Source organism: Etheostoma cragini, chromosome 13, assembly GCF_013103735.1.
Source record: "Etheostoma cragini isolate CJK2018 chromosome 13, CSU_Ecrag_1.0, whole genome shotgun sequence".
In the NCBI taxonomy this organism is placed as follows: domain Eukaryota; kingdom Metazoa; phylum Chordata; class Actinopteri; order Perciformes; family Percidae; genus Etheostoma; species Etheostoma cragini.
In genome coordinates, this window is record NC_048419.1 from 1,013,077 (window position 1) to 1,036,381 (window position 23,305).

The following is a 23,305-nucleotide window of genomic DNA, read 5'->3' on the forward strand; positions in this document are numbered from 1 at the left end:
CTGATTTCTCAGAGAACCTGGTCTCAATGTGCTGAGCCTCTGGCCAAGACTCCTTTCCATCACAATAGCAGATTGGAGCAATAGATTAAATAACTACTTTGCAATGGGTTCTTATTAGCATTGGCTGCTAAAGGGCATACACATGTTTAACTGGGTTAATACAACCATAAACACAAACATTCACATTTAAAGCAAAGGGGGAACCAGTGTATGCTTGTGGCCCCATGATTAGTTCTCCAAAAATAACACCACAGTATACACAGGCTCAGACAGCGTCTGATATTTCCAGAGAGTGACTAACAGCTAATCTTATCAGAGCGCACCCAGAGAGGGTTTGGAAAGTTCAACACCAACAATAAAACTCCAGCATGAAAAATACGCTCACATCAAACACCGGCGTCGTGCCGAAACCTGTCTCTGTGGCCAAGTTTAATATATCGGGGAAAAGGGAGAGCAGGGGAATCCATTTCCTGTGGATCCGGTCTAATTCCTGAGGTCATTTCCTGGAAACGGTCAAAACAACCTCAGTAAAGACAAACAAGTGGGAGAGTGGATAGGATGTCTGACTGCACCTCACTGAGGCCAACTCTTTCACCTTCTATTGTTTGCGTTGCTGGGCAGTTTTGGCAGCTCATTACGCAGCCAATCAGAGAGACTTTCCCTTCCTGTCCAACTGTCTCCAATCTGCAGTTAAATACTCTGATGTTGGTACGCTAAATTAGTTATATAACCACGCATCAGTGTTGTTTGCTTTGCAATAATAAAGTTGAATGACATGTTATAATTACATTTAATTCTACTGTTTCATTCCCTAGCGTGATTCTGCATGCAGAAGCTGAAGGACCGCGCAGCATGCGGCAGCTCGGCACACGCTGTTAACCACGGTATCTAACGCTAAACCTCAAGTGGCTCCCCTGAGGCATCCACCGATACATTTGTCTTTTATTAGTTGGCTTTGTTTGTTTTCTCCCTGTGGCCCTTTTTCTGATTGAATGAAGTGAAAAGGCTAGAGATTTGAGCTTAATAATACCTCCTACTCTCGCTCCCCCACGCCACATCCCCCAAAAGACTCCCGCCTTCCTGCATCACACAGCCAATTGTAAGTTCTGCTTTTCTTTCCGCAGAGGGCCTGAGTTCTTTGTGTGGCTGCATCTGAGGAAAAGAGAGCCAGAGCGGGGCGAGCCTGACCTTCTCTATGTGAGGATAATTGCAATTATCTCTGCTAATTCTCCTGATTCCTTTGCACCTTTGGGGTTAACACGTAAAGGACCGACTGGATTGGATGAAATCACCAAGCTATAGCTTCTTATGAACATCTCCCAAAATAGAACCTGCTAAATATCTTGTTGTTTCCTGGTGTCTGCTTCAAAAAGCCGGATCTGTGTGGCTCTTACCTTCCCAGGGGGATAGCCAGGTAGAAGACAGAGAGCATCATGGTGCGGCTGTTATTAGTGAACAGGTCTCCTATGATGGTGGGGGAGATGGAGGAGTAACTGGACTCTCCGATACCCACCAGGCCCCTGGAGAGTACAAACAGCCAGTAGTACTGCAGAGAGAGAACAAGTAAAATAGAATTAGGGGGTTTGTTATCAAGCTCCATGTCCGAGGACAATCTCAACAGCCATTTCTCTTGGTCCGAAGCTTTTTCTTTCACACCAACTTTTCCTTAGAAACAAACCAGTCGAACTCTCCCTTTAGCCCTAATAATCCGTACTCAGTAGCAGGTCTGTAAATGTCTGCTGATGCTGATAGGGCTTAGTAATAAGTATTGACTATGATTTTCCAATTTGATTCACAAGGGTCCGATTCAATGCATTTTTAATTTGATATCAACTAGGTTAGGGACATTTGAGTTATAATTCCAATTTTGCTTGCAGACAAATGAGATTCTAGAGAACTTATGCTGTAAATTGTAAAAACGAGATTTAACCCTGAAATATATTTTATAATGCACCTGGTATTGTTTGTATTTAACCACATCCACAGTGAAAATGCATATATTAAAAGATTGTTCTGGATTTTTACAAATGAATATCAGATCACTCAAACAAAGATTGATTTTAATTGGAGAATTGGTTGTTTTATCCCAGCCATAGATTTTATAGATATTATAGATTAAGTACTGATTCATCACATGTATTTTTTATCTACCAGATAATCAACACTCCCTAGACACTGGGTGACAGTGAATTACAGTAACATGCTGTACATGTCATAACATCCCAAACATGGGACTCTTTATTAATGAGCAGGGATGAGCTCAACAGCTCGAACACATGAACGTACAGGCTGTCACACTGAGTTTATTATTGGGATTTTGCTGCCCTTAGTACCGAAAGCTGAACCAAATACATTTCACTTACTGAAATAGCATCACGTCAGCATTACAATCTAATTAAGCTATATCAAATTGCCATGGCATATTATCTCCCATTAGATGTAATAAGCTAATAAATGAAAAGATGGATGCTTAAAAAAAGGCTTTAATAGGAGCATGCATGCTGTGGCACCTGTGTAGGAAGCTGGATTATTAACTGTTTCCACGGCAACCACTACTAACTGGAAACGGACTCCCTGTCTGCTTGTGAAGCTACAAAGATATCTGGTTCCCCCTACACACTGGAATGACGCAAAACTGCAAATATTGGCCACTAAGTTACACACCGTCCATTAGTCCCATGAATAATATGAGGTGCATGTAGAACTTGATGTTGTATTGAAGTTACATTGTTGAAGCTATACGCACTATTTTTAACAATATTTGATATTAAAACATCTGCATCCTACAAAGCATCCTATTTTTGTTACTATGCTGTGAGTAGAGTTCACAGATTTAATGGTGAAACCTTTGCTCTATTGATTTGCCGTTTCAGTTTGAGTCTGAGGGGAAACGACACAAGAAGAAGGTGTTTAAAACACTAAAAGATTTGGGGCTTTTGAGAAAACATTCAGGGGAGTCGGTGACACTCAAGGGATCCAAAGTAACAGTCTCTGCTGTGGCATGTTCCTTAAACTGTTACTGCTTCTTCTTCTTTTGTGTGACAGTATTTGTGAGCTGCTGTGTTCATGATTGATCACAGCTGTGTTCTCCTGCTGCGTATCTTGGTGTTTGTCACATTGTTTGAAATGATCTAGTTTCTTCTTTTAATGGCCCATCGTTAAACGGGATCATGATGATGTCACCAGACCATCATCACCACAACAACAACAGGCAGTGATGCCAGGAAGCACAGCAGAAAGAGATGCCAATGCAGATGGGAGATTAAGGGAAATCTACTCTTTTCAACTGTTTTGAACCTGCTTTTAAACAAGTCTAAGGCCCTGTTCACACCTGGTGTGATCATGGTCTTGGGTGATTCAATCACAAGTGGCAGCTCCAAGTTCATCTGTGGACACCCAACATTAGAAAGTGTCCCCACGTGCGTCCTGAGTGACGACTTGTGATCAGATTTAACTTCCCCGCTCTATATGCAAATGACCACATCTGTACATCCAATCCGTTTGCGAAGACCAAATGCCCTGCTGTTATAACCGGAAGAAGAAGAAGCAATCACAACTATGCACATGGGTCTATTCTTTGGTGAGTTACAGGCAAACCAAACCGCCCAAGATGTTTGACACACTCGTGATATATCTCTGAAGGACTTTAGAAAATCTCAGACGTTGTGGAAGCCTTATGCTTAAGCTGTCATCACTTCAGAGCACCCAAGAAGATACTTTGCAATAAAAAATGCATTTTACAAAAACATTACTACACCTATAAAGATGACAATCATCAAACCTGATAAATGGTACTTAAAAGAATAAAGACTCATCAATCTGTGAAACCAGCAGGCTAAAGCAACATTGTTCAGCGGTCATTATCCCTGTCTCACTCTCTGTGTTTTCACTAGATGAAAGTGAAAAAATCATGCAATCCATTGGATGAAATTATATATAGGCTGTGCTTCACATTTCAAATGCCCTATAAGTGATCATTTTATGACGTTAATCTGTTGTGCTTATTGAAAAGAAATTGCAATTCACTTCATGGCAGTGTCAAATATCTGTTACATAAGATCTGAACTCTGAAGCTGCTGCAAATCCTTCCAAAATGCCCCACAGTGCCTTAAATGCATAATGATAGGACTCAGTTGTAAGTGGTTATTAACATTTCATTACATGTCATGTCTTTCATCTCTCATGGCGACAGTGCCGCCGCGCTATTACATAAGAGCCATAGGATCACTTCTCATCAGCAGTCAGCTGCATTTCTGGCATTTGCCAGAGGGAAAGAGGCCCTTCATTTCAGTTTAGCCATGAGCAGCCTGAATGCATTTCCTATTTAGACAAATAGCTGCCATCTTGTCTCCAAACAGATGGTTCTGTGGGGCGTATAAAGTAAAGGACGCCGTCCTGAGACAACTCGGAGCTGTCAGTCCCTTCGACAGCTCTGGGCTGAAGGCTTCCTCACAGAAGAGACAACACTGCGGAAATATAACTTTTACAGCTTTTAACAGTTAGTCGAGCAACTTCAGATTGTCTGCCACCCCCCCACTTCCCTGCCCCAAACACATATACATGCACACGTACAGAGCCTTTTACTGCAATGTGATGGCCACCCCCCCCCCCCCCCCCCCCCCCCCCCCCCCCCCCGCCCAGAGGAATAATGTTATTGTTTAATGCATCTAACAGCGGCCAGCACACAGGGGCTTTTAGAGATATCAGATAAATCCACTTGTCAAGGGGCAGTGAAACAACTGAGTCTTATCTTCTGAAGCTTTGTAATTGAGACAAGTCTGAGGCATGGGCCTTCATTAGTTGATTGGCTGGTAGCCAGCGAGAGAGAGACAGGAAGAGACAGGGAGAGACAGGGAGGGAGAGAGAGAGAGAGACATGAAGAATGTCTACAAGGAAAAGCATCTGTCAGACTTAACAAGTGTGTCGTTTTATTTCACTGTCCTTAACATCAAGCATATCCAGATTATAACAGAATGATTGGCCTGTCACTGGGACGGTGGCCTAATAGAATAACCCTTTCCGTCAGAACATATGCAGTGTCGTACCTCTTTACCGATGAAGGAGCTTGACAAAGTAACAATGGACCAGAAAAAAATGCCACAGCTCAGGATGACCTTTCTGTTGAAGCGGTCGCCCAGGTAACCAAAGATGGGTGCTGCCACCATGAAGCTGCAGATGAACACTGCGGGAGGAAAAAGAAGAGGAGAAGATCATACTTTGCATATAGTGACAGAAAATGATGCTTACTAATGCAGAAATGTCTTTTTCAGGAGTGGTATTTAATGGATAAGGCTATTTACAGTATCATGTGTTTCTCCATTGCATCTTGCTCTTAAAAAAAAAACAGAATTCCAACTGGAGTGAGAGTATTTTAGCTTTCAGGTCCACTTGTTAAGCCAAGACCTGTCGAGATTGACTGTGTGATACCAGTCAGCCAGAGACACAGTGAAGGACTGCCAGAGGACACCTCCATTCATCTCCAACCAATTAGGATTCCATTATACTTATTCTACACACATTACAAGAAACCTGGCAGAAGATTATTAAATACAGATGATACAGCACTGGGACATGTCACTGACAAAGGTGATGCGGGTTGTACAGGATTCAATGTGTAAAAAGAGAGGGAAGGAGTTTAAATGTAGTGTCTCACATTGGGAAGGACTCAATTTGGAATGTGGCCAAATACAGAAGCTCTTAAAAGAGAGAGATTATGTGTTGTCAGTTTGTTTGAATCAAACAAATCTCTAAAGAGGGCCGTGGTGAATCTGAGGTGACTCTGTGGCCATAAATAATCCCTCCATCTTAATTTCTTACAACCAGACTTATGTCCCAGTGAAAGGAACACTGTGCTGTAAAGTGTCCTCCCCTAATGGCCCCGCTGCTGACTGGACGACTAGACGCCTTGTTAGTCTGGCTTTTAGTCAATATTTATGAGTAGGACCAACCCTAACAGACCTGAATTTTTAATGCTCTAAAACCGTGTTTTGCGTCTTTGCGGAGGGAAGATGTTAGTCTTGACAGCGGTGGGGGGGAGACAGGGGGGCCGGCTGGAGTGTTCTGACACATCATCATCATAAACATACAGAAGAGGAAGGGAGGAGATGAAGAGAATAGAGGGGGGGGTGTTATATAAGACACAGGCAACACAGTCCCACAGCTGCTGAGGCCAAAGGGGCAATAATCTGATTATTGCATAACTGTTTTGACATGAGATATTAAGGTTTGATAAAAAAGAGTCATTTTTTAACCATATTTTGTGAAAAGAGTTATCCCCAAAAAAATAGAGTGAAATCAATCAGGTTACTTTACTTTGCTGGAGGTATTCAAGCCGGTCATTGATCGGTGCAGGCGGAACCACTTTCCATTATCCATGATTTATTTTCCTTTTTAATAACATTTTTCTGTTAGTGCTACAGGGCGGTTTTGATATTGATGCTGTAAATAAATAGTATTGCTATTATACATATCAGAAGAAAGAGAGAAAGGGGGAAAGAAACCTACAAAAGCAGCAGCAACATGCACATAAAGATACATCAAATAGTACATCATAGGGCATATTTTAATATAACACAGCAAACAGTAGACATTCTGTAGTCATTTTTTAAGGAAATATAGTGCAATTATTATTTTTTAGGTTATTTTAGGCCTTTATTTGACAGGATAGCTGAAGACATGAATGGGGAAAGCGGGGTGGGGTCGCTGGTCGGAGTTGAACCAGGATCGAGGAGTAAACCTCTATTTATGGAGACCTGCTCTACCAACTGAGCTATCCGGGTGCCCAGAATCACCTCTCTGACAAATGATTATGTCTTGAGAACTGAATTACTATTAAAATGATATATTAATAGATTTATTATCAAAATACTATCATTCATAATTTATGAAGTAATGTTTTATAGATAAAACAGCCTGCTCGTATCCTTCAGCGTGACCTCACTGTGTCATTTGGAGAAAGAAATCCCATTTCAAAAAGGGAAATGTAATCTAAAATCTAATTTAAATCTAATCTGAATAATTATTAATGAATGAATAAATTGGGTTTTTACAGGTGAACGAGTCTTTCTCCCACCAGTATGTTTTCCCTCTCTACCCCCCCGTTCTGTCCCTCTTGTTGCCTGCGCTCCCTTCTCCCTCCTCTGTCTTTCTTCAGCCTCCATTGTGAGCATTTATGTGGCTAAGTGCTGCAGGTTGTGTAATGTTAAAGGACACTGATGACTGTTCAGTGCAGGTCCGGCTCTCTAAAGAGCTTTACCAGCTCGCTGTGCAGCCACAGCACTGCTAGAACACACATCCACACACACATCCACACACAGAGCAGGGTGTGCTGCAGTGCAAACGGGAGATAAGATGAGGGAGAGGTCTACAATCACACCCCACCAGCTGGTTCCATGTGGCTTCTGAAAGCCACGGGCCCGGATAGCATTAGTCTCACTGTTTAACAGCTTGTCAAAATTACATCATTAACTGGCCTATTTGAAGTCATTAGCAGGACCACACATCTCCATCTCTCTCTGCGTGTCTTATTTTATGTAATTTTCTGATCTTGTTGACAAGCTACACTTTTTCTTTAGGCTCATTTTCACCTCTCAGCAGTGTCAGCACATGGGAATGAATTTAGGTCTTTACTGCATGCACGCATGTATTTAGTGTTAAAGGCCTTGTGTTTTAAAAAGTGGGATTTCCATGTCTTTGTTATGATTAAAAAGCAGTTTGAAGGTGCTTCAAAATGCTCTGCACACAGCCCGTGTTCACTAACTGTGCCTTGAACGAGCCGTCAGGACTTCTGTACGATGTCCCAGCTACACCAGATGTTGGTAGGAAGTGCTGCTACAGGGCCGCTACAGTCATTGGTCAGATGCATTGGCAGTGCAATGACTCAGAGAGTCCAGATGCAAACACCCAGAAAAGCTGACCAATCAGAGCAGATTACGCTTTTTTGGGAGGGGGGGCTTAAAATGACGTTTTAGACAAAGTGAGAATACAGGTATAAGAAAAATGATGTTTTTTAACATAAAATCATGCAAACATGTTCTAGTAGAAACCCAAAATACAAGTATGAACCTTAAATGAGCATGTTATGGGACCCTTTAACCTCCCAGGGAAGGGAGCCTTGTTTTATATTGCTTTAATATCAAATTATGTAAATTAGCTTCAGTGTAAGCAAAGATGAAACTGAAAAGAAGGAGATAACACCTCATCCTTTAACTCCTTGTTGCAGAACTGGGCAAAATAGAACTATTTTCTATAATACCTTTTTACATTTTGAATCATGCTGACTAAGCGACCCAACAGAGAATGTGTGTCAGTTAAACATTTAGTCAAGGAGCTGCTTTGAAACGTTAGAATAATAAGATGATGAATTGCTGTCACAAATAGATGCTAAGATGGATAAAGGAATGTTGTCAGTTTTCTTTAACTTTAAATAAAAAACATGTACACCCTTTCACAGAATCAGGTTGCATTAGTCCATTTTCTCTTTTGTCAAATTCGTTCTCATCAGAGTCAGCACCGACAAGCCGGCTGGGCTCTACGGTTTGAATGTAGAGAGTCAGTCTGGTTGTCTTTGAACTGATTTATAGATCGGAGAGGGAATAAAATATTTTGAATTAGACTTTGTTTAGAATGACAAAAGTATTGCAGACTGTCGATAAAACATGTTGTAAAGATTAAAAGACAACATCCAGTATCATGTGGATTCACAAAAAAGACCTGGTTGATTTCATTTGACACATATCAAAAGGAATCTTTCATGGCGCCATTTTAATCCAGTGATACATATTATGAGATGGTGCATTTACAGAATGGCATACGAATAATCTGCATTAAAAAAAACACAAGCTGTCAGTGAGACCAAATGCACACTGGTATCACATTATTTTTGGGATGCTCATCTGCTCCCAGGAAATGCCTTGTCAATATAAAGACCGCCTGTAAAACCCCCCTACTGTTCTCCTGTCAGTCTTTTATGAAGAAATCTGTCATGCTTGGAAACAATGATTTCCTCCTCCGTGTGCAGCTCAGTTTGAGGGATCCAGAATGTGAAAGGCTTAACAACTTGAGACGACATCACGTTCTTTATGGGATTTATTTTTATAAGTCTGAACAGGCACCGTGTGTTTGGCTTTATTAGAGAGGATGGACCCAATGAATGTGCTCAGTCTATTTCTGGACATTGTAGGGAGGACAAACAAACCATGCCTAACAATAAGTCCCACCCAAAACTCTCAGCCCAGGCAGTTAGAACGACAAAACCTGATAGGAAAGGTTAAATTATTCAAGACTCAATCTGCAGATAGGGACATGTCTAATTGTGCAGTCTGAAACACCTTGAATGGCTCTGTGAACAGGTAGCCTGCTGCAACTGCAACGGATGGAAAGGTTTGATTGACATACAGTAAACAGCACTTGAATATGAAACATTCATAAAATGTTGCCCGTCCTCACAGGTCACATTCCTCCTCTGAACACCATTGTCCCCGTGCTTATTCTTGTTGATGCAGTGGAACAACACATGTTTGTGTGATCTCCAAAGTGCCACCAGAGATAAGGCCTGGCTAATTGCCAAAGATGGCAATCTTTCAAAAATAAAGTGCAAGCGGAGCAGGAAAGCCCAAACAGTGGGGAGGTGATGTCTGGAGCAGGCCTAGTCTGTGGACGTTTTCACTGCAGGCCAAAGGGGGGGGGAGATTTTTACAACCTCTTTTATAGAACAATGGTCAGCTTTGACTACCTTGTCCCTGCAGTGACTGGCTCAAGCTGCAGTCTCAGTGTCATCCAGGCAGAGGTTGCTTTTATTATTGCTCCCAATCACGTGAAACACCGGCGTTTCCGTCTGATAATGTAACAAATGACAGATTGGATGAGATACTGACACTGATAATGAGATTTTATATCTTTATATAGATAAAACATGCCTTTTATATGAGGCAGGTTGTATTCCTGAATGAATGACTTTTAGTTTTGATAATTACAGTTTTCCTTGTTGGTGTGTAATTATCATATCTCTCAGTTATCTATTTCTGAGGAAAATGACTCAACAGTAGACTGGAAAACACCTTAACCAAGCCCTTCAGTATCAGCAGTGGCTGACATCATGCCTTTATCATTAGACTCATGATGAAACATTCTCCACGCTATTAACTAAACAAACACATTCCTTTCTTTTAAAACCAGTGTTTATCTCATGACTCCCTCCTAATAGGCTGGGAGTAATTGTCATATCCACAGAAGTAATAAAAACAAGTTGTGCGGTTGATTAAATTATGATGTAGTGTATACTCATTACAATGCAGCACAAAGCCAATAGGTGAATATGGAAACTGCATTGTATTTTAAATTCTCTGAATAGAAGATAGATTCATCATAATTTCTTTTTAACCATTTCATTCTCTTTGTAGCCAGAGGTCAAAGCAAAAAAGTCAAAGTCTCTGGAACTCTGTGTACTTCTGACAGAATATATCTAGCAGTCTACAAATAAATAATAGAATACAAAGAATTGTAATTCTGATCATGTACAGTATGTGTGCTTCAGGTGGGAGTGCCAAACTGGTTCTGATGTTCTTTAAATTCCAAATAAGATGCTGTGCATATTTCCCACAGTGGCGCAGTGAGGAATTAACATCACTTACCATAGTCTTAGCACATTCCATGAGAGGACAATGGCTGTGCGAGAAGTCTAACAGCAGACACGAGAACAGGTATTCCCGAGAGTCAGGTGTGCCATTACTGTGGTGTCGGACTCAGGTGAATCATGCTGAACATGTCCACTGGCTACCTCCAAGCACTGAGAAACAGTATGGTACTGTAAATGTCCTAACTTAATCATTTATCATCCTTTATTTTCATCACCATCTTCGTTGATGATCTTTTGTCATGAGCAGAATCGTATCCTGGAATAGAGTGAAATCACTCTATTCCAGAATCCTGGATGACTCACCCCCTATGATTCAATGCCACTGTGAATAGAGCATCAGGAGGAGATGCAGGCCCACGTATGTTGAGTGTGTGTATGAGTATGTGTATGTGTGTGTGAGTGTGTGTGTGTGATTGATATTCACTAAGCCTGTACGGATACATTTCCCTATGAAACACTAGTTTCCCCTGAAGAGAGCACCTGTGAGGCTCTGCTATCGGCCGTAGGATACCAAACGCTCAGCAGCCCATTTGATCCTTTTTTTTAACAGAAAGGCATTGAGACACTTGAACATGGAGTAGCTCACATTCCTCGTGAAGGTGACTGACAGTGATTGAAAAGTGGAAAAGAAAGTAATAAAAAGCACCTTAATCCCTTCAGAAAGTATCCTGCTGCTCCCTTTACAGTAAGCTCCTACCTCTGAGATTAGACTTTCACAGTAAATATGATCTGTCACAGATTCAAGTGATCCTTCTTGAAATTAAAATCAATGTTTTATTTTATATATTATTTCATATCAAGTGGCACAAAGCAATGCTGCAGTGGCAGATTGCAAAATGGAGGATTTCAGGGACACGTTTGATTCTCTGGGTTATTAAAAATAGAAGAAGAACCACAAGAAGCTGAACTGAGAAAAAATGTGTTAACATGCAACAGTATTTGTTACCAACATGGGATGCAAACCAATAATGCATAGTTATAAATGACACCATTACACTGCTCTACCGCCTTAAAGCCAGATCTCTCACCAATTAGCTCTGCTTTCCTGTCATCTTTTATTTATTTATTCTAGGTTGCGATATGGGTATTTCCCACTGTAGCTGAAGGCACTGTAGTCCCCACAGCTGTGAAACCTGACAGTCAGGATAGACTTTGAGAGTTTGAGGAATTAAAATGTCCTTCAGCTGCCAGAGACAGAATTAGAGGAACAGGAGAAGCACATCCTGTGTGCAGGTCTGCACGTGTCTGCAGGCTCGGCGTGGTCATTCGGTGCCATTTGCAGCACCGCAGAGTGTCACTTTGACCTGTTAGCTGCGGACGAGCAGTGTGTCTTGGTGTCAGCGTTCAGAACAGCGCAAACACGCCACTTCCATGAATACAACTTCTTCGGTGCGTTTTGTGCCTCGGCCCTTTTTGTCATTACAAGGTTATCTACCTGTTGCAACTGGAGGCGTTACTATGGATGACGGATATCTGTTAGTCAGTGAAAACAGCTTCCTAACTCAAGGTCTCAAGTCTAGGCCTCTTTATCATACAGATTGACAATTGATTATATAATCATTTGTGTGATGCTTTGTATGAATGCACTGCTATGGACTGCTATGAACGCACCGATGGGCAGAACCATTCAGTCCAAAAATATAAGAATTTCTGCTTGTGATATAACGATACAATACATTATCATTCAAATATAATGTGAGAACCATACTTGTTGTTACCAGTTCAAACGTTGTGTAGAAGGCAATGGCAATGTTGGGGAAATACAGGTAACCCAGCCCTCCGCACCACTGTCAAGGATCCCATCACACACAGAATGGCAGGCACTCCGGCCATATGTAACTCTCCTCAGTAAAGGAACAGAATAACGGTAGACTGACATTAGCATCCCACTCGGCAGCAGATAACAGGGATGCATGGGTGCAATTTTAGAAAACTGATGAAAAGACTTAGAATGAATGAATCTGTCTGTGATATGGGACTGCCACTTCAGTGTATTTGGCATGAGCTGCTGGCTGACACATCTTTGACAACACCCCCCACTAAATCTGTTGGAGCTTTTTCTTCACAGGGTGAAACTTTCATAATAAATGAACATCAGTTCTAATTCTAAAGAAGACATTTTCAAGAGAGACCTGAGTAGTAGAAAACGCATTAAAACACAGCTAAGATCAATCAGGACTTTGACTAGATTTCGGGAACTGAACCATTGAAACAAGAGTATTAAGCTTGAAAGTACACTGCAATTCATTCCAAATGTGTGATGCAAAAGATCTAAAACAGTCTTTCCCAGATCCCAGATTTAATGAACCGGCAGCACTAGCCAGTCCTGGGAGCAGTTGGTCTGTGTTCCAACTCTCCAGCCAATACGTGCCGTCAAATATAAGAAGAAGCCCTTTATCAATAAAAAAAAAATTAAAACAAATGCAGACCACTATCACTAACCCTAACCCCCCATGACAGCCATAGGTGTCCTGATTCAAACTGATTCATGTGCATGTTTGCACACATGGAAAAGTACCTGAATTCTTTCACTGGCTCATGTGAAACAACGCTCCATGAATTTCCAGGTAGAAGAATCCTCATTGTTTCCAGAGAGGAAGAGACTTTGTATCAGTTTAATAAACTCCCTATGTTAAAGCTTATTATTAGTGTACAATTTAAATATTGTTTTTAAATCTTTGGTATAGCAGCTCACTCACCCCCTCTCTCCTTCTCTCTATCTCTCTGCAAGATTGTTGAGTATTATATTTAGGATTATTCATGTGTAGTATGGTATTATGTTTGTTTAACTACTTTAGTGGAAGCAAATGTGAAATTCTAGCATTCCAGATGTTAAAATGGCATGGTAGGTTTACAGCTGTGCACAGCATGCATTTGTTAAAGAGAAAGCAGCCTGGAGGTTTGCACCGTCTCTGGTGTATTCTATTTAACAAAGCATTACATCAAAAGCTGAGTTCTGGGTCTCATAATAGGCTCCATATATGTGTATCCACATAGAGCCGAGCAATTTACTCTCACTATAATACTCATCAAAAGATCAAAACATCAATATTCAGTGCTTCAAAGGAAACAATGTTGCATACATACCTATATTTTATTAACTTGAATGTGTCACTGAATGGGATAGTCTGCAAAGAAAAGACATGCCATCCCATTATGTCATCACCATCTAATCCGTGGTGACCAGTGCACTGTAGCAACAGCGTGTTGTGTTTTCTATCAGGTGAGTAGCAGCAGTGGGAGTGGCAGCTTTGTTTCTTCTTCTTCTAATGCTTAATGGGACTGCCTGTGGAGGGTGTGACACATAACTTGGGTTTGAGTGTGACACCGGAGCTGACCAATGTGTCTTAACTCAGACATTCTAATACATCACATCTCTGCCTCCTGGATTTCTTTTTTTGGCACCCCAAACATTTCTGCATTCCTCACATTTCTGATCACCGCTTATTCCCTCTCAGAAACTCCTCTGTCAGACTTCACCGGTGTTGGATTACCAATGCTGTTTGATAAATGCCACATGCGGCCTGGGAAACACCCGTGTGGGACTCTCTCGCCTGTTTCTGTCAAACTCAGCAGCTTATTCCTGCAGAAGCTGCCATCAAGCACAACCTAATGCCAACTTAAACCCTTTTTCTTTTATTCAATCATTCAGCTACTTTGAGAGTGTGATAACCTGTTGCCGCCGCTGCAGCGGCAGCACAACTCTCTACTACCTGCTGAGTGGGAGAGTTGCAGCTGGGGAGCATTACACGCTCCTACAAATTCCAAGCGGGCTGGCAAGAGTGCATTGGAACATCATTTTTGCACATAACCAGTGCGTATTATAAGCAAACACATATGGTTATAATAAAACTAAAAAAAGGCACTTGCTTCTGTACTAAAATGAAAACAGTAGTGAGATGTGCAGTCAGTTACTCTAACTTCCAGACTGCGATCCAAGCTGCAGCATTAATAAAAAACCTGTAGTTTCTTTTTCCCAGGGATCCTTTCCTGCTGTGGTGACAGGGCCGCGAGCTGAGATCCAGCAGAGCACTCGAGCGCAGGGTGAGGAGTTTTTCTCTCCTGCCTTCTTCCCGCAGTAACTACAGGAGCAGCCAGCTCAATGACAAGCTCCGGCTGAAATGACAGAGGACCCTGCTTGTCTGTGTTTGTGTTCTTGTGTGTTACCCTTGTTATTGGGACTAATGGGGTATGTACACTAGGATTGACAAACACACACACACACACACACACACACACACACACACACACACACACTCACTCCTTTAGTGATGAATGAAATTAGACCAAATGAGCAAGAAGCATCTTTGACCTTGACTTGCTAGGGTTTGTATGAATACAACATGTGTTTGAGGGTGTGGAATGTGTTTGTGTGTGTGTGTGTGTGTTTTCCTAATTGATCTGGTGGTGTCACTCGAAGCAGAACGACTCAAGCAATCTCCCGTGGCTTCAAACAATCGATCTGTGTTCAGCCTCGTTTTTCTGAGAAGCAGGAGAAAATATCACCGGAGATCTTAATGCCAGAAGTGCTCGATCACTAAATGTCAGGTCTATTTTAAAATCTTTAACCCAACCAAAATAACCCCCGCCTCTCCAGTGTTGGTGCAGTTTCTATGGTGCTTAAAAATAAGAGGCTATTAGAGATCTGATAGGACTTTTACATGAAGAGGAGTTGACAGAACGTTTGTTTAATTGGCCTTAAAATCCTGATTGGATTGGAGTCACTCATGGCCAGTGCTGTTGGTTTGTTGACAGTAAGGAAGAGGGAAGGAGACGGGGAGCAGGGTGCCAATCATCACCCAACAGCTGCCCTCCTCCGAGACATGGCCTATAAAACCAGCCTGAGATAGAGACACACATACACACACGCTGCAACGCATACACGATGCACCATCAGGTCATCGTTCTATTCTCGTCTCAGCAGGAGAGGGGCTGCTGAACACCATCACAATGCAATTATTTGGCTTTGGGAATCAATATTGGAGAAGAATAAACCTCGATGCCATGCATGACCAGAAAGATGAAGTCACAGGTGGCTGTTTCTTCTTCCTCCATTTCCCTTCATCCCTCCGTCTCCTCTAACTTTTATAACGTGCCAGTGGAAGTGACAACAAGACAACAACAGCTGGCAAACTGCTGATAGAGAGAGATAGAGAGAGATAGAGAAAAGGGATAGAGAGCGATTGAGAGACAGGGATAGAGAGATAGAGAGAGGAGGTATACAGGGGGATACCAACGAGGGCAAGAGACAAAATTGGAGCAGCTGTGAGGGGCCAAACAGCTGATCAAGCATTGATAGCCCAACTTCCCACTGTGAAAGAGGAAATCAGAGAGGCCTTCATTCAGCGGTAGACACTGACCATAATCCCAGACAAGTGGTCACACCTCAGACCCAGTGAATAACAGCTATAGCTGGGATAAACCATCAGTTTACTTAGTACAATGCTGACTTCTTGTAGTTTAGGCTCAAAGCTTTTTAAGTGTAAGTCTGATATGTTAGCAGAGCTCCAGCCTGTCTTACACTGCACCTGTGGTCTCATTTCTTACAGCTCACATACTGGCTGCAAGGCAGCCCCACACCATGTTAAGACTGGGGCAATGTCAGTTGGTGTGTGTGTGTGTGTGTGTGCTGGTGTCTTGTTACAGACACGGTGGGCAGCCACACACAGTACAGGGTACAGACAGTCTGCAAGCTGTTTTAAGCGTCAGCTCCTTATCAAGCCTCCGCCCACTGTACATCCAGCCTGACTGACCCAATAACTCTGCTTCCATGCTAAACCAGCGGCAGATAATTATTATGTCAGCTTCCATTGTAAGGGATGATTCAACCCATTAAGACTGTTTTTTGTGATTCGCCTCAAAGCACTTGAATATAATAACCTTAGCGCGTTAGCTATGGTTAACAGAAGTGCTCAAAAGTCCCCACAAACCAAAGGTAATACCATCCAGGTGAACCCCTCTCCTCTTCCTCCCTTCCATTAACCTTTGGTTCCCCTTGTACCCTCGGGACTGGTCCTGTTCACAGCTGCGTGGGAGTGTCACTCACTTAGCCGCTACCTGGGGGCCATTAGCACGGGGGCCTGCCATCTCCAGTGGGAGCGTGAGCTCAGGCTGCCCCGGTGCTCTGACAGGTCTGCTGAGCTCCTGTGAAACCATCTCACCATTCTGACGGACAGGCCAAGAAGCTCCAGGCCTGCCATTACCCCTAATCTGACAGCTATGGACACCTTATCCTCTTACACAAGGAGCTGGGACCTCACCTCAGGCAATAATGACACCCAGCACATACCTCACGTCAATTGCTGTTGTGTAAGCTGCTTTCGGAGGGGCTGGTGTTACCAAATAACAGAAATAACTGCTGCTGCGGAGACTGAGCTCACCACAAGGTATTTTCCATGAGTTGTCCTTTAGCTTGAAAACACTGTGTTTACTCTCACCACGCTGCGAAACGCATTCATCTTACCCGCCCATCCAGTCTCAAGACCAATGCAGTATCAATATCTTAAAACAAGACATGGAGAAGTACATTGACCACGATTGTGGGCTTATTCTGGAAAAATTACATCTGACGAGTCAAGCATGTCTAAAGAGCTCCTCTGGTGCTCTTTAGACTCTCAGGATTGTTTTCCCAAAGGAAACAACTTGTCAGTAACTTCTAGATATGGGAAATTTTTCATTCCAGTAGTTCTGATCACTAGCCAAAGAAAAGGGTCAAAACTATCCTTTACTCAAACTGAACCAGAAACAAGCCCGTGAAGTGATTCTGACTCACACGTGTGTTTGTTCTAGTGCTGGGATCCTGTACTATGTGGTTAGTGTTTTTTTAAAGTGTGAGGGTGACCTGGCAGCAGAGAAATAGAGAAAGCATCAGCGCACACATCACCCACTGCCTGTAAAACACCTACGTTGGCAGTTTGCTTTCCCAGGTGGACGTAAGCTGCCAGGACAGAGGGAGCGAGGACGGAGGGAAGGCAGAGCCGGGCCTGGCCAGGCCTGGCCTGGCCTGGCCTGGCCTAGCCTGCAGGTGCGCACAGAGGCATGGATTGTTCCCTCTGGAGACGGAAGTGGGGTGTGGGGGAAACCGGACGGAACACATGCATACTGTAAACATATACACACACACACACACACACAGACACACACACTGAGACGCTGCCTTCCAGCTCCATGATTACGTCAACGTCCTAACCTTTTCTTCACACCTAGGCTCCCTGTCTGGGCCTATCCTGCTCTCACGGCTTAAGGCCCGGACACCCAGCATTCCTCAGGCCAGTGTGAGAAAGAGGTCGCCTGGGGATCAGGGGCCAAGCGGAGTCTGAACCACGACAGGCCGGGACAGGCCAGGCAAACCAAAACTCACAGCAGCCCTGCTTTAAGCCTGGACAACAGGGAGCCTCTCAGAGACGGTGCAGAGGGCACATCAGCCACACATGCCCCCCTACTACATACAACATATACTGTGTGTGTTTAAGAGTGGGTGAGTCTGTGTGGTAGTGTGCATAACCCAGATAATGAGCCAATGCAAACAGAATTAAGAGTCAAACAGCCTTCACAGTTTCCTGTTTCTTGTTACGATTTCAGTGCAGGGGAGTGTGTTTTCACCAACTCAGGTACCCTGATTGAATAAAACTTTTATAACGTGTTTGACTCTACATTCAGGACCATTAAAGTTCTGTACTGGTATCATATGAGGATGGAATACATGTCTTGAGACCACTTAGGTAGGGTGGTTAGGTTGTAAATAATACTGCATAATACATGTTTCCTTTTTCATTCAAACAGTATTTATATTATGCATTATTTGCTAGTGTCTTTGCTAGTGCCCTTTACACACGCTGAAAATAGCTCACCAGGGTGTCCCATTTCACATTGTACTTGTTGTTTAACTTTTGTGAATCAATCAATTGAACGGAAGTGATATAAAAAAAAGTTGCATTGAAACACCATGCCTGCCATCTTTACGCTACTGCTGCTGCAAACAAATCAACAAAAACATAAAACAGAAGATAAAGGGGAGGAGTGTGTAAAGGAAAAATTCTTTCTGGTAGAAAATTAACTTCAGTGAAATATAGATTCCCCATGCTACAGTCAAACTGGCTGGAAATGACATTTAGAATTGATAAAGTGGTGTATTCACAGAAAAACCAACAGAACACTGATTTCTTTTTGTTGCTGGATATTTCTGTCCTCACCACACCATTCGGCTGAAGTTGGTCTAAAGTTAGTGAAGGAGGAAAACACTGGGCGGTATTCTTCCCCCCACCAACTCAGACCTGCCTGCCTGCCCTCAATGGCACGTTGTGTCCAAGTTTGTTGGTGTTTGAATGAGTTTAAGGGGAATGGGAGACGAGACTGGGTCCTGTCCTCCAATGAGAGGGCTTTGCAAGGTATCTCGCTAAAAAGGTGAATTCATCGAGGTCTAGAATGGAACAGGAAACCCTGCCCTGGGCCGGAGTCCTCTGACGCTCTGGGTGCATGCATGCAGGCTCTCAGGAGAACAGCCTGCCTGGCTCCGGACCGTGTTTTCCTTTCTATTGACCTGCCCTGACGCTGTTAGGAAATCTCACTCCCTATCTTAAGCCTGAGATACAGTGGTGCTAAGTATTCAAAATATTAAGAAGACCTCAACATTGTTGGTGGTATAACTTCAGATAATCTTCTGATCAATGCCCATGGAGAGAGACATGCATTCTTGCACAATAAATTAGAGCCAGTATGAGGCAATTTATCTTTTAATAGTTTGAATTCTGTTCAAAACTTTCATCTTTGTGGACTATAAATTAGAGGCAGGAGAAATGAGCCAACTTTTATCTGTTTTCTGAGGAAAGTGAAACTGGTTATCTCTTTAGATAAAGCAGCATGGTTAAGGGAAGAAGATAACAGCTTTTAGTAAAGTTAAAAGTGTGTGAAAAGAGCATTTTTGCTAGGACCCGGGGTCAGAGCCACAGCCTTTCATTACTCCATCCGAAACATCAGTGTTACACAATAATAACCCTCATCACATGAGAATGTGTTGAGGTGTTGAGCTGAAATACTTCACACCTGCAATTATGGGATTAAAGGAGATTTAGGCCTACCTGTTTGCAACAAGCCAATTCCACTGTCTGATACTCCGTAATGCCGCTGGATGTCAAGCAGAACCCCTGTAAACAGAAGGAGAAGGGGATCTTATATGTGGTTTCAAGACATAAACATATTCATAATCTGAATCTGAATAATAATCACAGGTGCTGAAACACAGAAACTCAGAACACAGAAAACACAGAAAACTCTTTTTGATATAGAGTTAAAGTGATTCTAACTTTATGCCTGGGATTATTGTTGGATATGATGGATAGACAGTCCTCAAAGACGATCATTCACTTATCATCCCTGAAGACTGGTCTAATATCCCTGATAAGTGCTCTCTTGGCTGCCATACAGGGCTGAACTTGAAGTAAATGGTGGCACACGTTTCACCGCAGGGTGTTATCTACCAACAATTACGTCTGGTAAACACACAAAAACACTTCCATAACACACATACACACACACACACACACACACACACACGCACACACACACACACACAGCTCTGGGGAGCAGCTCCAGCACAGTGAGTTGATTTTGGGCTTCACCAGATGACATTGCAACCATTTGTATGAGGGCAACATTTCTGGTCCCACAGACACACAGCAGCACCATAACATCGCTCCACTTTGAGAAAACACAATGCCTTTGAAGTCGTGCTAATCCTGTTACTGTAACCCGAGAGCAGTTATGCTGGAATGGAGAAAATTCTCTTAGTGTGCCTGTCTCTGATGCATTAAGGAAGTGAATGACACCTGGTGCAGGGCCAAAGGTAGGACAGGGAATGCATGTGAACAGCTCAATATCTGCTCATCAAATTATTACGTAGGTGTGTTCAACGAGTTGAGCATGCAAAGCATGAACAACAAATCTTATAAACTTTTTAACAAATCATAAACATCAGAAGATCAAAATGAAAAAGATCAGAGGAAGATTGAAGGGTTAAATAAATCCTTTTATAGAGAACATACAATTTAAAGCACCAGTAAACACGAAGCAACACGTTTCATCAAATAAATATCTAATGAATTCTGCTCCTCTTGAGACCACCGTAGTTGGAGGAGGTTCAAAGTCCTCTTTTCTAACTGAATAGAAAAGAGAGATGGAACATGTTTGCAACCAGATGCGATGGGGTGTACTTGGTAGTGCTGGCTGGTTCTCTGTGTAACTGGCAGGCTGGTCCTGGGGATTGCAACACAGCTCATGAAAATGGAACAGCAGCATGACTAACATTTTAAAAAGCTGGCTGGGCCGTCTGATCTGTCTCTCCTCTCCTCTGAGGCCCAGCAGACCAGTATGACCCAGCAACAGATGACCTCTAGACTAGTTCACCTGAGTCTCTGCAGACTTTCAGAAATAACTCACGCCTCATGCCCTTGTCATGTCAAGGTGTGTTGCCTTGGAAGAGGAGGAGAAAGATCGCAGCCAGGCCGGCAAATAATGTAGTCAACATAATGGACGTTGATTAAGCCTTCCACTGCATTGGCATTGCCAATGTCAACAGAAAGACAAAGGTGTAAAAGGCGAGCAGAGACATACGTTAGATTCCTGTCATCTGAGTCAAACCACCTGCTCACATTCTCACACTACAGGTGGCATTCTTGTTTGAAAGCTGCACTCACAATCCTTTTCCTGGTTTCTCTTTCATAATGATGTGACTTATAGGAATTGTGCTCCTATGCTAGTACAGAATCAGAATCAGAAATACTTTACTGATCCCCGAATGGAAATTCTGTGTTACAGTTGCAAGACGTATATAAATATCAGAGAAGAAATAGAAATAAAAGAAATATAATCACATGTACTGTATTTACGGTATTAAGGAATTGTAATGGTGAACAGTAATAATGAATAAATAGTAACAGCAGATTGTTGCACATGGTGATTTAAGCCGGTGTTATTGCACAAACATTGGCAAATATTGGCAGTCATTACAGTCAGTTTCAGTGAAACCAACGCTTCAGTCTACTCTCAAAATGAGAGGAATCTAAATTTCTTAAATGACTATTCTGCAAAATAAAATCCAATGTGTTAACTTTGTTTCTTGTTTGTAGCTCTCACAGCAGTCGGTGCAGACAATGTGGCAATTATTTAACAACTGCCTCAAGACAGGTTAGACTCAATTACATTTCTTGGCAGGTACATCTCAGTTCATTATCAGTCCAAGTAGAACGGAGGACATCGCTTGTTCATGCACCTCAGGAAGTTTTAGGGACTCAAAATAAAAAAAGCAGGAAGGGGTTTGCTGAGCTGATCCGCCTCCCTCCACTCACACGCAGACTCGAAACCACTTAAGTTCATAAAACACATCAGGTAGCCATCTCTACATGAACTTGGCAAACAGGTTGACAGTGACGCCCCCCCGGCCTTGTCAAGCCAGTCTATATACAACAGTGTTTAACAGTGTGCTGTACAACCGCAGCTGTACTCTAATTAGCTTGGAAGAAGTTCACAATTGCGTGCGTGTGTGTGCACCCACACACACACACACACACACATAAGCACACACACACACACACACACACACACACAGAGCCTGCTGAGAAGGGGATTCCTATGCCAGATGGTGGAGCGTCCCTCCTGGACAGAGTCTGCATTTGTCTGAGCCACACCCGTCTACACTTGCCATACGATTACCAGACAATTAATAAAGGTAGAGTTGGCAGACTGTTAGTTACTGCAGCATGAGGGAAGCAGAGCAGAGGGCATCAGTACAGGAATAAACCAGATTCCTCCAACAAGATTGGATCTATTCGATGAGAAGTTATTATGTTACACTGTACATTACATTCTTCATTACAGCAGCTAAATGTGTGCACATTTCAAAAATTGTTTGAAAGAAACAATGTTTCTTGTAGTAGATTGAAGTGCAATGAGCTGTGTAATAAACTGTGCTAATCTGTAAGGGATTACAGAGGGCCAGCAGCTCTGTGTTTGTGTAGCAGCCTATCACAACTATCATCTCTGCTCTCAATCAGGACTTTTACAGAATTGTTTGCCAATCAAACTCTGTCCTTTTGATTTCCTGCTCCCCTACATTTCCCCTTCCACCGCCTGTCAGCTGGGTCTCTTCGTTTCGTTACCTTTTTTCCTTAATCTGCCTGAGATCCATGTTTTGGGATTTTGGAAGGAACAACCCTTAAGACTGATGATGATGTACCCCAACCAAAGCGGGCAGCTCCTTGTTTAGTTGTCATGGCAATGCCGTACGAGATAAAGGTCAAGAGACCACAAAGGAGCTGAGCTTTCCAAATCTCTAAATCTCTTTTTCAGTACTAAGACCCTGATTGCAGATGTGTCTCACAGTGCAGCATCTGCTTACATGTTCCTAAATTACACAGATTATTATATGATGACGGAAACACAAACAACATAGCAACAGTGAAAAGAGGGTTGCAACAGCATTGCATTTAATGCATTAAAGTGGCCATGTTCTGCTAATTTCCAGGTTCATAATTGTATTTTGAGATTGTACCACAATAGGTTTAGATGGTTTCCTTTTCTAAAAACACCGTATTTTTGTTGTACTGCACATTGCTGCAGATCCTGTTTTCACAGGTCTCTGTTTTAGCTCCAGCGTGAGACATCTCACTGGTAGAA

At 42.6% G+C, this 23,305-nt stretch overlaps 1 protein-coding gene and 1 long non-coding RNA gene across 5 annotated transcripts in view; one reads left to right on the forward strand and one right to left on the reverse strand.

Moving 5' to 3' along the window:
• The window catches only part of spns2 (spinster homolog 2 (Drosophila)), a 78,670-nt gene that overhangs the window by 39,799 nt on the left and 15,566 nt on the right, over nt 1–23,305 (reverse strand). For all 4 annotated transcript variants that reach the window (XM_034889380.1, XM_034889382.1, XM_034889379.1 and 1 more), the window contains exons 2-4: nt 19,714–19,779; nt 5,046–5,182; nt 1,395–1,546 (exon numbers count right to left, since the gene is read on the reverse strand). In XM_034889380.1, the coding sequence (XP_034745271.1) occupies nt 1,395–1,546; nt 5,046–5,182; nt 19,714–19,779 (355 nt within the window). The remainder of the gene's footprint in view (nt 1–1,394; nt 1,547–5,045; nt 5,183–19,713; nt 19,780–23,305) is intronic.
• Nucleotides 5,636–23,255, forward strand: LOC117955146. Its single transcript, XR_004658971.1, has 3 exons — nt 5,636–5,646; nt 20,751–20,756; nt 23,174–23,255. It is a non-coding gene; the product is annotated as an uncharacterized LOC117955146 (long non-coding RNA).